At 37.1% G+C, this 13,787-nt stretch overlaps 1 protein-coding gene across 6 annotated transcripts in view; it reads right to left on the bottom strand.

The window, feature by feature from the left end:
* LOC145977957 (nucleoporin p58/p45-like) overlaps positions 1 to 13,787 on the bottom strand; it is a 99,988-nt gene that overhangs the window by 58,940 nt on the left and 27,261 nt on the right. For all 6 annotated transcript variants that reach the window (XM_083110312.1, XM_083110304.1, XM_083110319.1 and 3 more), the window contains exon 4: positions 9,766 to 9,927. In XM_083110312.1, the coding sequence (XP_082966438.1) occupies positions 9,766 to 9,927 (162 nt within the window). The remainder of the gene's footprint in view (positions 1 to 9,765; positions 9,928 to 13,787) is intronic.

The raw sequence follows: 13,787 nt of genomic DNA on the forward strand, positions 1-13,787 counted from the left end.
CACCTATTGATTTGAAAACATTGATTTTGTTTTCAAAATGCCGACCAATGTTATCAATGGGATCAGTACAACCCAGAAGTGTCCATCACTGTACAATTATGTAGAGTTAGATCAGTATTTTTTCTGAAATCTGAACCACCACTGACATTTAAGAGGAAGTGATGCCGTTCGCCCGAGCATGACAGTCTTCCTCTCCCTTTCCCAGAAAGACTGAGTTTTCCCCGTTTACTTATAATGAAAAACAATCGATTTCACTCCTTCTCCATAACTATTGGACTTGCGACCTTCACATTTTTTATGAGACATTTTTCAAAGGTGCATTTCGTAATCTGTACATTCAAATTCTCTGTATCACAAATGGTTTGATTATGGGTTTTATTTACATTAAGTTTGGCAACAGTGTTCAATTGCCTTGCTGAAATGGTCAGCTTCTCGCTTTCAGTCTTCTTCCTCATTTCCAGCCAGGGTAAACAAATCAGGTTTCGAGAATCAATGGGACCGAGCAGGTAGGCAGTGATTTGGGAGTGGGGTGGGGGTGAGGGGTGAATTGCATCCTCAAGAATCTTTGCTAGCCGTGGACGGGGGCAGCTTGACAAAATACGAAGCCATTTCTCTTTTCCCCTTGCCTGTGGCTATAAGGCACACAGATGGCAGGTTACTCTTTCCCAGTAGTTCCCAACCCTTTCAAGACCATGGCCCTTTTTTTTTTAGGACGATGCCCAGTCTCCACAAATTTATTCGTAAATGCCCTTCCATTATTTTAAAAAGTTCATGAACATGATAATTAAAAGGTAATTATGATACAATCATAAAAAACTGACAAATATGAAATTGAATCTAAATTAGTTATGAATAACTGGACTAATGTAGCTAATAAAGCAGCATATAAGTTCCTCAGGCCATCATCATCATTAAACTAATCTGAACTGATTTTTTACATATCCCTTTCTGAACAAAAATGTGTAATATTGTTCAGTGTAAAATATATTATTGTATTATTATAAATTCAATTCTTTAATTGTGTTTCTAATAATTGAAATTGCATTCACACATAGAAGTCAGCTGAGCAAGGAAAGCAACAGAAGAAAGACAACTTTGTTGGTGAAACACTTTTTATCACTACACACGTCAAATGTTCATATATGCTATGTAATTTAATCAATAAACACTAGATCAGCTCTAATATTTTGAATCTAAATACCCAGCACTCTAATAGTAGTTACTAAAAAAAAAATTTTGTTTATTTTATCACATTACAAATGAGTGTTTTAAGGCAAGTTATTCTAGTGAGACTTTTATGTTGCTGTTTTCTGTCCGTAAGTTTGTTAATTCTGGGATGTATTAAAGTGATAGCCAAATGTATATAGTCAGGAAGTTGCAGGTTTCTGTACATTAGAAAAAGCAACTAAAGCACTTCTTACTTCATATTACTTCTTGAATTCGATTTTCTAACATGCTTGTGATGACCACAGTGGCGCAACCACAAGTGAGCAGGGGTGATTGCCCTCTCAACCATTTATGGAAATCAAGTATAAGGGGGGGGGGAGGAAGAGGGGGCAAGCACTAAAGAAAGAAGCAAGAATAAGAAAATCTAAGTAGTATGACGAAGTAGGATATTCAAGATTGAATTTTACAGTCCCTACAAAAAGGAAAGCACCTAGGAAATTTGAACATGCCTAATCCAACAAACGAGACAAAATTTGAAACAACCAAAGAAATGGTTAGGAAAATATATTATGAAATATTAGATACAATAACATGCCAGATGAAAGAACTACTGCCAAAGCTACAATGAAACTCCTAGAAATTATGTCATCCCCAGTTACTGAATGGGAGAGTGATAAGAAAAGTGAGTGTGAAATTACTTTGTATGGAATTGCATTCTTTCATCCAGGAGTTGGAAATGTTTTCCCGACTTTGAGAGGCTGCCTGCCATGTTGCATTGTTGACATTCGCAAACTACACGAAAGTCTTCCTCAGAAAACAAAACTGTTATTCCCGGATGTGTGGAAAGTCCTGTCGTTACTGTTGGTCGTGCTAGCTACAACAGCAATATGCAAGTGGCCCTTATCAACAAAAATAAAAACTTATTTAAAAAATACACTGTCACAGAAAAAAGCTGAATAATCTTTTCGAACTTCACATACGAGGTATATTTTTTAATTAGGGGCCGTTTTGCACTCACGTTGGCAACACTGCATGCTTGGCATTTTGCAGATGTGTGTTAGTTACCGACATGCCTTGCACATAAACAGACGCCATTTGCACGTTGTGAAATGCTTGGTGTGGTTGTGGTGGACAATGCAAGTGGTGTAGGTGATTGAAAATCCCGCCGAGTGTGAGATACGATCAGTGATCAGGTTTTTGACCACGAAAAATGTGAAAGCGGCAGACATTTATCGCCAGTTACATGAGGTGTATGGTGAGAATGTCATTATTGAAGGCAAGGTGCATAAGTGGGTACGTCTGTTTAAGGCCAGTCGCTCGAATGTTCATGACGAACCATGATCAGGATGCCTCTAAACCATAACGGACTCATTGGTGCATGATGTTGAGAGCGTGATACAAGCCAGTGTTTGACAGTGTTTCTGCCGAATGGACAAACATTTAATGCAGCCGTGTATTGCAACTCTCTCAAGAAACTAGCGATTATCACCTATTCCTCCATTTGAACACTTTCCTCGCTGGGAAGCGACTCAACAGCGCCAATGAAGCCAAACAGACCGTGACGGATTGGCTGTCTGACCTGGCGGCAGATTTATTTCATGAGGGTCTACAAAAGCTCATCTACCGCTAAGACAAGTGTCTCAACAACTATGGGAACTACGTTGAGAAGTAGCTGAATGTACATATGAACCGCCACAGAGGTAATTAAATTTCTTCCTTTGCATGTTTTAATTTTATTTCAAAATGGCCCCTAATTAAAAAATGAACCTCGTATATGAGGAAATGACAAAAGCAATCAACGTAGAAACAATGGTACAGAATTCTGTAAACTGAATGAGGGCCGAACTTCAGTATTTCGATGATAATAATAGAAGCACTCTTGTTGTTGCAGTTTTTCCAGAGAGATTTGCTTACTGATGTACATACACTACAATTTTTTTACAATCGTTTTTATCTTTTTATCTTATCTTCATCGTTTTAAATTTGATATATCTACATACAGTTCTTGATTTTTGATTATTTTTTCCCCCTTTTAAACCATAAGTATGTATGTCCTTTATATGTGACACAATATAAAATTTGTTTCTCATGATGAAAACTTATTTGCAATTAGACAAATTTCAAACCTAATAACGAAGTTAAAAATGCGTTGAATCGAAAAAATTGAGTGTAAAATGCTGGAAGTAGTTTATGTTTTCATATTCTATAATCTAAATATAAAAATAAATGGTTTCATAATTTTTAAAATTCCAATATAAACACTTTGACCCAAATTTGACCGTGCGGTCTTTTGGGGCTACGGGATGCGTGCAGGTTCGGGGAAAGCATATCAGGAAGTCTTCTGGGGAAAGCGTAACAACTTTTTTCCCGAGATTTCGACCTGTGTATGGAACCAGTGGCCTCTCACCATCATGATTAAATTGGGGAGATACAAATGAGTAGTGTAACTCGGTCATGAAAACCTACAACAACGCCTGGGGATTCATCGTGCTGACCACACATCACCCCGTCACTGGTGATGATTTCCCACCTCAGCAGGAGGGAGTGAGGCCCGGCAGTTGGTAGGTCCTCACGGCCTGTTGCGCCACGGGTTATTATTATTATTATTTATTTATATATAAAGGGTCTCCCAAAAGTAATGCAGGATTTTTACTGTGCACCATTTTTTCCCCGCAGGGTTGGCAGCGTTCTGAGAGGTCACATGTTGTAGGAAAGACATTGCGGTTAGTCAATATGGAGCGCTACATGACGAAGAAGCGAGTGACGATCGTTAAAATTCGTTACGAGTATGGAAACTGTGAGCAAATTACCTGACATTTTCGATAGAAGAAGTGCCCCAAATGAAACAACTGTGCGACCTCACACTGTGCGATCTTTCTCTTCTGGGGATTCATTATGTCCAAAGTTTATGCTGCGAAGATAACAACGATTCCTGAATTGAAAGCAGAAATTCAATGAGCTATCGCCGGCATTGAGCCACAGTTATGCGAAAAGGTGATTCAGAATATTGTAAAAACAATTTGTGTGTCAAATGATAATTTCCCACATTACATTTCATTACATTTTCCACATTTAATGGGAATGTTCACTCTTTCATATAATGTAATAACTTTGCCAACTAATAAATATATGAAATGTTTTTTTCCTTAAATTAAATCCTGCATTGCTTTTGGGACACCCTTTATATATACACCTTTGATTGTGATAAACTGTTTATGTTACTTCATGATAAGCACATCAATGGCCCAAAACACCCTCACATCAGATTTCCACAATAAATTCACAACAGATCGCCTTTTAAATTGTCATAAGAGTTTTTATCAATTCACCATCATTGTAACTATTTACTGAAATAAGGGTTCATGTCTTGAGCTATATTTGGGAACCTTGTAAGCAACAGCTCTCATGAAATGGTCATATCAATCTTTGATGAGAGTCAATTATCCACAAATACACTTATCTTGTATAATAATAGTGATAAAAGATAATAAATTTGGTATGAAATTTGTTTATTTTTATTAGTTTATAATAGTTATTTTGTAATAACTATGATAGGAATGATAATAATAATTATTGTTATTATTAATTACAATTGATTTTTTATCGCTAGCCTGACCCCCGTACAACAATTTCTGTGGACGCAGGAATTGGTTTGTAGAATATATTTAGTTCATTCTTCACAGAGTTGCCTGCATATGTTTTCAGAAATAACCTCATGAATATTCTCTGTGAAATGAGATTTGAAAAGTCTAAATTGTGTAAACTTTAGGCTATACGAATCCAGGTTCAAAAGACAAATTCAACGGTACGCAGATAACGTAAATTTGTAATTTATATTTTCAACATATACATATTTTCTAATTTATAATATGATCAGCAATCAATATACATCTAAGTCGTAAGGTATATACTAATTAAATTTGTCGAGAAATCTTACTAATGGGAGAATTAACCCTTAAAACCCCAAGGTGGGTCCATCGGACCCTTTCTCTCATATTTTCGATTACAGGAGTAACAAAAATTTATCAAGTTCTTCGGTTCTTTGTGCCAACTATTTTCGTGTTATTGACCTTCTTTACTGTGAGTCTCAACAATGTTCTTATTTTCATTTGTTGGTAATAGTAGCAAGAAGAAAAGAGCGACTTTAAAACCCAAGGTTGGTCCATTGGACCCCTCTGATATAAACAGCACTTTCATTCCAAATAGTGCTGTAGAACAGGACAAGGCAGTCGTTAGAGTTGGCAGTAGTGTCATTCTTCTCATTTTGACAATAATCACTTTGCATCAATAGCTACGGTAATCATTTCACCACGTTAACGATGATGATGTTGATTTGGGGGAAATCAGTGTTAAAAACTAAAACATTTATACCAGTGAGTGAAGTTGATCATGAGAGTGTGGCTTCCTCAGAGGAGATTGATTGTGAGATTGGTGAACTACAAAGCACACAGTCGTCAAGCAGTTCTGTTTACCTAAGTACAGATGAATAATTACAATACTGTAATAAAAATAATTTCCCCCGTTTACTAGAACAGAGTGTTTCAACATTATAAAATGAAAGCTGAACAAAGTTGAATTACCTCAGTTGAAGGTAGTTGCTAGACAACAGGACTGCTTGCAACTGTATTTTGTATGACATGCTTCAGATAATTGATCAGCATACAAATCAAGTGTCTCCAAGGGTACTCTCAACCACAATTGGGAAAACTCTAACCGAAACAGAAGACAATCTAAGTTTATGAGATAACTGAGTTACAGTTTTATGCTTCAACATCTTTAGCAAAGGGGTAGGGGTTAGACTTTCAAAAAATATCCAACTGACGCAAGCAAAGTTCTTGTGCGAATATGAAGTAAAGACAGACAGTAAACCTTCGAGTAGGCAAGGACCTGTTAAAAAAGATGTTTCTTGTGTCCATCGAAAGAAGCACGAAAACAGAAACGAACAAACCTCTGAAAAATGGAACAGAAATGTGTGTACTGAATATTCTACTGAAAAACATATTTGTGTTCGCTGCGAATAGAAGTTTGCCTTGTATAAAAAAAAAAAATACAATAATTTTCAACCATATAAGAAAAATATATAATGTAAAATGCAAAAACATTACAATTGATTGATTGACTTGCTTTATTTTACTTCGCTTTTTGTGCCACTTTTGGCTAATTTGCGAAGATGGGGATGAGTGATGATATGATGAAATTGATGAATGGACATTCACAAATATCCATGCCCAGGCCAGGATTGGAACTCGGGACCCCTGGCATCGTAGCGCGATGTGCTAACCATGCAAAAACATTAGAACATGTTATAAGTGAAGTAATATCTTACAATATAAGATTGGCAGTCAATCTATGCAATTGAAAACTATGTAAGCAGTAAGTTTATTTTTAATTACTTTTCTTCAAATATAGCTCATTCTGAATGTTATCCCCCTTCAATTGAAATTTTAAACCACTAGGTTAGCTTATAAGTGTCAGGGAAAACGAGTGCAAAATAACAAATCTATGTGAAATACAAACTACGTACTCATAGTATCATATAGAAATGTAATTTCATTATGATAGAAGAATGTTTTAATTGTCACTAGAATTACTGAAAACAACAGATTTACGCTATATAAATATTACATATTTTATGCTTAGGAACAGTTTTCAGAAGTTATAATCGAATGTTGCATAAATATAGAAAAAAATTATCTCTAAACCATAGAAAGTGAATACGGACCCAGTTGGCCCACCTTGGTAGTTTCTGTGTGCAAAAAAGCTTGGGGTTTTAAGGGTTCAAGAAAATGTGAACATTATCCAGGATGGTGTTCGAACCTGGATTCTTCGGTGGTGGGATTTTGAGTTGATAACTCATAGCATTTAGCCACTCTATCAATCAATCAGTTTCAACTTTGTATTGTCTCATCTTCCCTTCCTAGTCTTGGTTAATCGAATGATATAAATAGCAATATATTGAAGTTTATACGACGCATATATAAGTACACACACATTAATTTCACCGTTAGATCAATTTGGATGGAAAAACGGAGAGAAATTAAATCGAAAGAAGAAAGTGTATGGCATTTATTGAAATCACAATCCCATAATTTAGAATTGATTGTATTTAATTATTAATTTAGTTGCTTTTCTACTTCTTGGGTTAATTGCGACGATAATGACGAGAGAAGATATAATGGAATTGACATCCACTGTTTACCCAGGATTCGAACTAACTGCCATTTTGAGATGCATATCTAGGACAGATCCTTGATATACCCAAATCTACACCCAGAAAAATTGTTTTCGTATCAAAATTATGTGTGAAAAATATGCAGACATAGTTAGTTTACTTCAAGTCACAATATGACATAGAAAATAGCTTCTTGTATCAAAATGGTGTCTAATTGATTACCGCATGAAATATCTTCTTAGCCTCAAGTCATACACATACTTCTAGATGATGTCCAGCACATGTTTCCAACATACATTGGTGGCATCCTTCATGTCGGGGTGGTTAGCATAGAACACTAACCCTTTAGATTTTCTCGGTTCGAATCCTAAGTAAGGCATAGGTATATGAGAAGAGCAGCCTGACGACAATTCTTCTTTGGAACCTTTGAATATGGTGTCCTGTGCCTTTTCTTTCTCCGATTGTCTTGGAAGGTTTACTCTTCTAACAAAGGTCTGGCTGCCACTTGTTACAAATAACTTGCTTCATAAAAGACACTGCATGCGAAGGAACAGGTTCAAGCATTCCATTGAATGCCAAAAGCAATTGGGACATTAGCACCCAGCTCCACTCTACCCTCCCTTCCCTCGCGGTCCTTCCAAAATGGTCGAAAAAAAATAACGCCAACCACCAGCAAAGACCGACCCTCTCTCGTGAAAAGAGTCGAGGTTGACTTTGCCTGTTTATGGTATTTGGAAACAATGTTGCCAAACTTAATGTAATTAAAACCATTTGTGTTACAGAGAATTTGAATGTACAGATTACGAAATACACCTTTGAATAATGTCTCAAAAAATTTGAAGGTCGAAGGTCCAATAGTTACGGAGGGAGTGGAATCAATTGTTTTTCATTACAAGTAAATGTGGAAAACTTCGTCCTTTTTGGGAAAGGGAGAGGGAGAAGGTTGCACTCAGGCCAACCACATCATTTTCTCTTAAGGGGGAGAGGGACAATTTCCCCTAGGTCGTTCTCGCTGGGGCAGCTGCCGACTACTGTTGCCAACTTCGCTCCTTTGGAGCCAGATCTGGCTCTTTCGTGCACTCGTTTGACTGTGAACTATGGCACCTGCCCTCTGCCTCACTATTATGCCACCACTGGTTCCAGCCCATAAAGACCAACTTTTACCATGAGTGTACATTTTGCATGTGACGTGATATTCATATATAGCCTGCATCACCCAACCCCTCTTACCTCACCAGCTATTTTTATATATTGCGCTGTGCATAAGGTAAATATGACAATATTGTTATCTGGAAATCTTTATTTTCGATTCATATGAGCATCATTGGATTATTGAGTTGGGTGATGCCACCAAATCTAGGCAGTGAAAACTAAGAATAAATTGCCATCACTTTAAAGCTAACGGTAATAGCAGCACCACCACCCCTCTGATACCTAAAATTACCCTAGGAGGCATTTTATGCAGCCTTCGTTAATCTAGCTCCTTGAAAGTCATCTTTAGTTCTATTAATGGTGAAATTTAGCTCTTTTATGCACATCACGTTTGGCAACACTGCCAGGATAGCTGTAGGAGGAAAGGAGAAATGCACTAGGCTTATGGGACCATTATTTTATTTGTTCTCTCGGGAATATCAAACATTCAATGACATAGAAAAGTACATGGAGGGAAAAGGACACGTTGAACTATGTCATAGTAGAAGGAAAAGTCGGAACTCCCATTTGATTAGCTGTAAGTTGAAGTTGATCTCCCACAACGAACACACAGGATTCTGTAAATACTTATTAATCATATTTTTTAAACATTGTGTCTAGCTTACTATACAACTTGAAAAACAGTTTCCACTTGCAAGATGGAGAGAAATTCATACTCTGTTGCATACTAAACCCTTTATTAAATAGAAGTCCCTCTTCACCTTAATCTCATGATTTTACATGTTTCACAGGATTCAAGCTAAAAACCTTAAAATGAATAGAAGTGTAGTATATGGGATAAATTTTAACATTTTGTAGTATTAAAATTAAAATGACATATGTAACACAAATGTGAGTAAAAACAATGGTGAATATAAATGGAGACAACAGTGTTCTTAGTGGTCACCCATTCATGGAAGCATGACCAATCAGATTGGTTAACAGTATTATCACAATAAATCACAACTAAGATGTACTGGAACACTTCTGTTCTGATCCAACTCATAAAAAAATTCTAAATAACTAAGCAGCTAATGAAGCTGCCTAGAAAATATCAGGAGGCAATGATCAAATGAAAAGATCACGAAATATTACATTACATATCCAAAACACATTTAAATCAACAGAATGAATATAGCTGTTTATAAGCTGGCATATTTTTGTGGTGTTTATTAGTAAAATTATTTGCAGAGTGCTGTCTACTAAAACACAGTGAAGAATAATGATAAACTTACTAGCCAGTCCAAATTTATTCTGCGATGCATCAATTCCACCCAGTCCTACTGAGGTTGTTGGCACTCCACCTAGACCAGTTGAGGCAAGGGAAGTAGATCCTAGCAGAGACTTCCCAGGTACTACACCAAAGAGTCCTCCAGTTGCTGGCGCAGTTGATGTGCCTACCAGAAAGAAAGAAAAAAAATATTGGTGTACAATGAATGGGAATCCAAGGTATTCATTTTACTGCTTATGTTATTGTAGCTGCAACATGCAAGCAGACTACAGGTTACATATTTAATCCCCTACCAGACAAAATATTATTGTACCATAATTTGAGAGTACATTTTGAATGTAAATCACAATGGGGTGCACAATTGCCTTGTTTTGGTCCCATGATGTAACTGGTGAAGTTATCCACACATGTCAAAATGGATAGGTAGGTGGCTAAGTTGCACTATGCACATATGAAATACAGCACTCCTTGCAAATTTGGCAATTCCTCATACAGAGGAGTGTTCAATTATTGAGCGTGCCTGAAAGACTGTCCTTTCATTCCTTATTACAAACTCATTGTACTACGCGGCACATGAAAATAACAAAATCAAATACGAGACAAATGTAAGACAATGGTCAGTGTGAACACTTAGAAACATGGACTTGGTGTTTTTTAAGGAATTTCATTGATGGATCATTTTATCATAACTTTAAAAACATTAGGATATACAAAGGAAACGAAACCCTGCCAGTGAAAACTGAATAGTTGAGTCCAAATCAGCAAGTCTACTGTATGTTAAAACAATAACACGCAAAATTGTGTACAGAAATGCTCAGTTTCTGTGCAAGTTGCTTTCTTTGTTGTATGTAATGAAGTAGGGCTCAGCTGATACTGCTTTTGTTTTGAGTCTTTGTTTTCCATTCACTTTGTACACAGATAGGCTAATTGGGACTGGACCTACAGTCTAAAGTGGGATCCGAGCACTATGTGACTGCACTGGGTTTCAAACCTGGAACCGTTTGATTACAGGCGATGATGCTACCGCTACGCCACAATGAGGAGGGATGGGGGACTGATACCGATTTTGTGATTACAAGATTATTATGTACAACAACATTACATGTATTTTCATGTGATAACATGTATTTAATCAGTCTGATGTAATTCTTGAATATTTCACAGCAAAACTCTTGGTGAATTGACTCATATAATTCGAGTGGAATGAATAGGGTGAATTGGGGTAAGTGTTATCTCCAGTTACAAACTGAAGCTGCAGCTTGTTCAAAGTATTTGGAACTGATGATTAAAGAAAACTGATGATCATGCATATTTTGAATGATTCTGGATATGTGTTCATTGCTGCAAGCATACAGGAGGGGCATGTGAAAATGCCACTACAAAATATCTCAAACTGAAATTTCTCATATGCGTAAAAAAAATTCTCTGTCTCACAGGAAAATCAAAGGATTGTGAAAAAGGCAATGCTGGGTAAATGGTAGGACATACAAGTTACTTTTATTTCTTTCTTTGCTCGAATGAGAGGTTCCTGTTGTTCTTACTAGTCATGATCACACTCGCCTGCAAATTCACTGTTTGGGAAAGTGTGAATAATGCCACATAACTACATCAGAAAAACAAACAGGTGTGTGGGAGGAAGCTACAGTGCAGAAGAGTTAGGCAATGCCATGAACAAACTTGAAAAAGGTGCAAGTGTTCGTGATGTTTCTAAGCATTTTAAAATCTCATATTCAACTCTTGTGCTACATTGTAGAGGACGGAAGAGGAGACAAAAAGTATTACCTGCTTTAAAGTCAACTGATGGAGGAGGTAGCTTCACATTTACGTTCCCTGACAAAGTGGGGCTTTGGTATGAGCGTTAAAGAGTGTATCAACTTAGTGGAACAGTACGTGACTGCAAATCAGTTGGAAACCAGATTCAAAGATGGGCGACCCAGTCATGAATGGTTTCATGGGTTTACACAGAGGCATAAACTGACCCTCAGAAAACCAGAAATCACAGAGCGCACACGCTTGGAGGTTCAGAAGGACCCCTTCATAGTGTATGGGTTTTTTGATCTTCTGGAATGTCTGATAACAGAACTGCAGTTGCAAAACAAGCCTGAAAATGTGTTCAACCTGGACGAAACATCATTCATCCATGACGTAAGCACTGGAAAGGTTATAGGTGACATAGGGCTGCCTGCTAAATGACGGACCCAAGGAACTGGAAGAGAAGCAACAACTGCCCTTGCTTGTGTCAATGCTGCTGGTGACATTTTACCACCCCTCATAATATTCACTTTGATTCAATACTTTTGGAAAAATACAATTTAGTCAAGAGACTGCAGCCTGATCCCTCTACTTTTCATTCTACAGACAACGTGCCTGCCGGAACTGGAAACTGTTCTTTGGGTACCGCAGCATCCTCAACGTCTACCCTGGTGAATGCACAAACTTCACCATTGAAGCACACATCATTTAAAAATACAGTTTTATTTTGATAAACTTTTCTCAGGAGAAAATTTTGGCTAACACACAAGTCCATGTATCACACTTTTCCACTATAGGTTATAACATTCCTATAAGGAGAAAATAGCCTTGATCACACTTTCCCTTACCCTGATCACACTTACCCCACTTCATTGGGGAAGTGTGATCATGGTAGTTGTAAATTATTTCATTTTTTTTTACCGGAAACTGAGTACGGGGAAGTTATTCAAATTCACTCAGTAAGTAACTATTATGTAGAAGAATAAATTGGACCAAGAAACATGTTGGTCCTAATGAGTCTGCCCAAGTTATGAAAAACTAAAGTGTAATTATCACAAAATGTGATCACACTTACCCCGATTCACCTACTTACAAACTAATATTAATCAATATTGTGAACACCTTTCCAATCATTACAATTTTGAATCAGCAATATTGGTATTGGTGTAGATGTGGTGTTTCTTTTGTTGTAGTTTATAAGGTATATGCTAATTATGTGCAATAAATCAATATTCATGTGTGATTCCTGCAATTATGTATGTGTTGCTTTAATTTTGCACATTAGTGTATATATAAGAATACAAAGATTAAACTGGGATAGCCATGACCATCGGATCCCAAAGAAGATACTAGAAGGAAACATGGGAGGAAGAAGACCTGCAGGAACACCAAGGATTAACCTTTTGAGTCCCAAGGCCATTTTCACATGTAACCTCCTTGGTCCCGAGCAAAATGCAGAGTTTCAATTAAATGAGTGTAGATCGGAGGCTAATTGCCCTAAAGAGATGAGTGATATACCGTTGTACGGGGAATGAACCAGAGATTCAGACTATATAAAATTTAAGCAAATTCGGCATATATGTGGCGGTGGGGAGGGGGCTAACTCTCAAAATTCCAAAATTTCAGGGAAAAAATGGAGTTCCCCCTCCCCCCACCCCAAGAAAAAAATACATGACAGTGTCGACATGCACATGGAAATGATCGCTGACATGTAAGGAACACATAAATATTTGCATTATTATCATATGACCAAAGTAACGTGAGTTGTACACAGAATGAATCACAGATTCAGACGATATATAATTTATGCACATTCGGCGTACATGTGGAGTGGGAAAGGGGGAAATCCCCTGAAAAATATATTTTTTTAAAGGAAATAAGGGGTTTCTCCCCTGCCCCCCCCAAAAAGGATATGAAAAGTTCAAAATGCACATTGAAATTATCGCTGGCATGTAAGAAACAGAAAAATATTTTCATTTTTGTCATATGACCAATATTACGCGAGTTGTACCCCTGAAACGAAAGGCTTGTACGCCACTGTCTCAAGCGTCGGAATTGAGCGAACTGCAGAGTTACATTGAAATGACTATAGCTCAGAAACTAAATGCCCTAGAGATATGGAAGATATACCGTTGTACGCAGAATGAATCACAGATTCAGACGATATATAATTTATGCACATTCGGCATACATATGGAGGGGGAAAGGGGGGAAATCCAATCAAAAATACTTTTCTTAAAAAAAAAATGGTGTTCCCCCCCCCCCCGAAAAAAT

This window comes from Lepisma saccharinum, chromosome 1 (genome assembly GCF_977018435.1).
Source record: "Lepisma saccharinum chromosome 1, izLepSacc3.1, whole genome shotgun sequence".
Taxonomy (NCBI): domain Eukaryota; kingdom Metazoa; phylum Arthropoda; class Insecta; order Zygentoma; family Lepismatidae; genus Lepisma; species Lepisma saccharinum.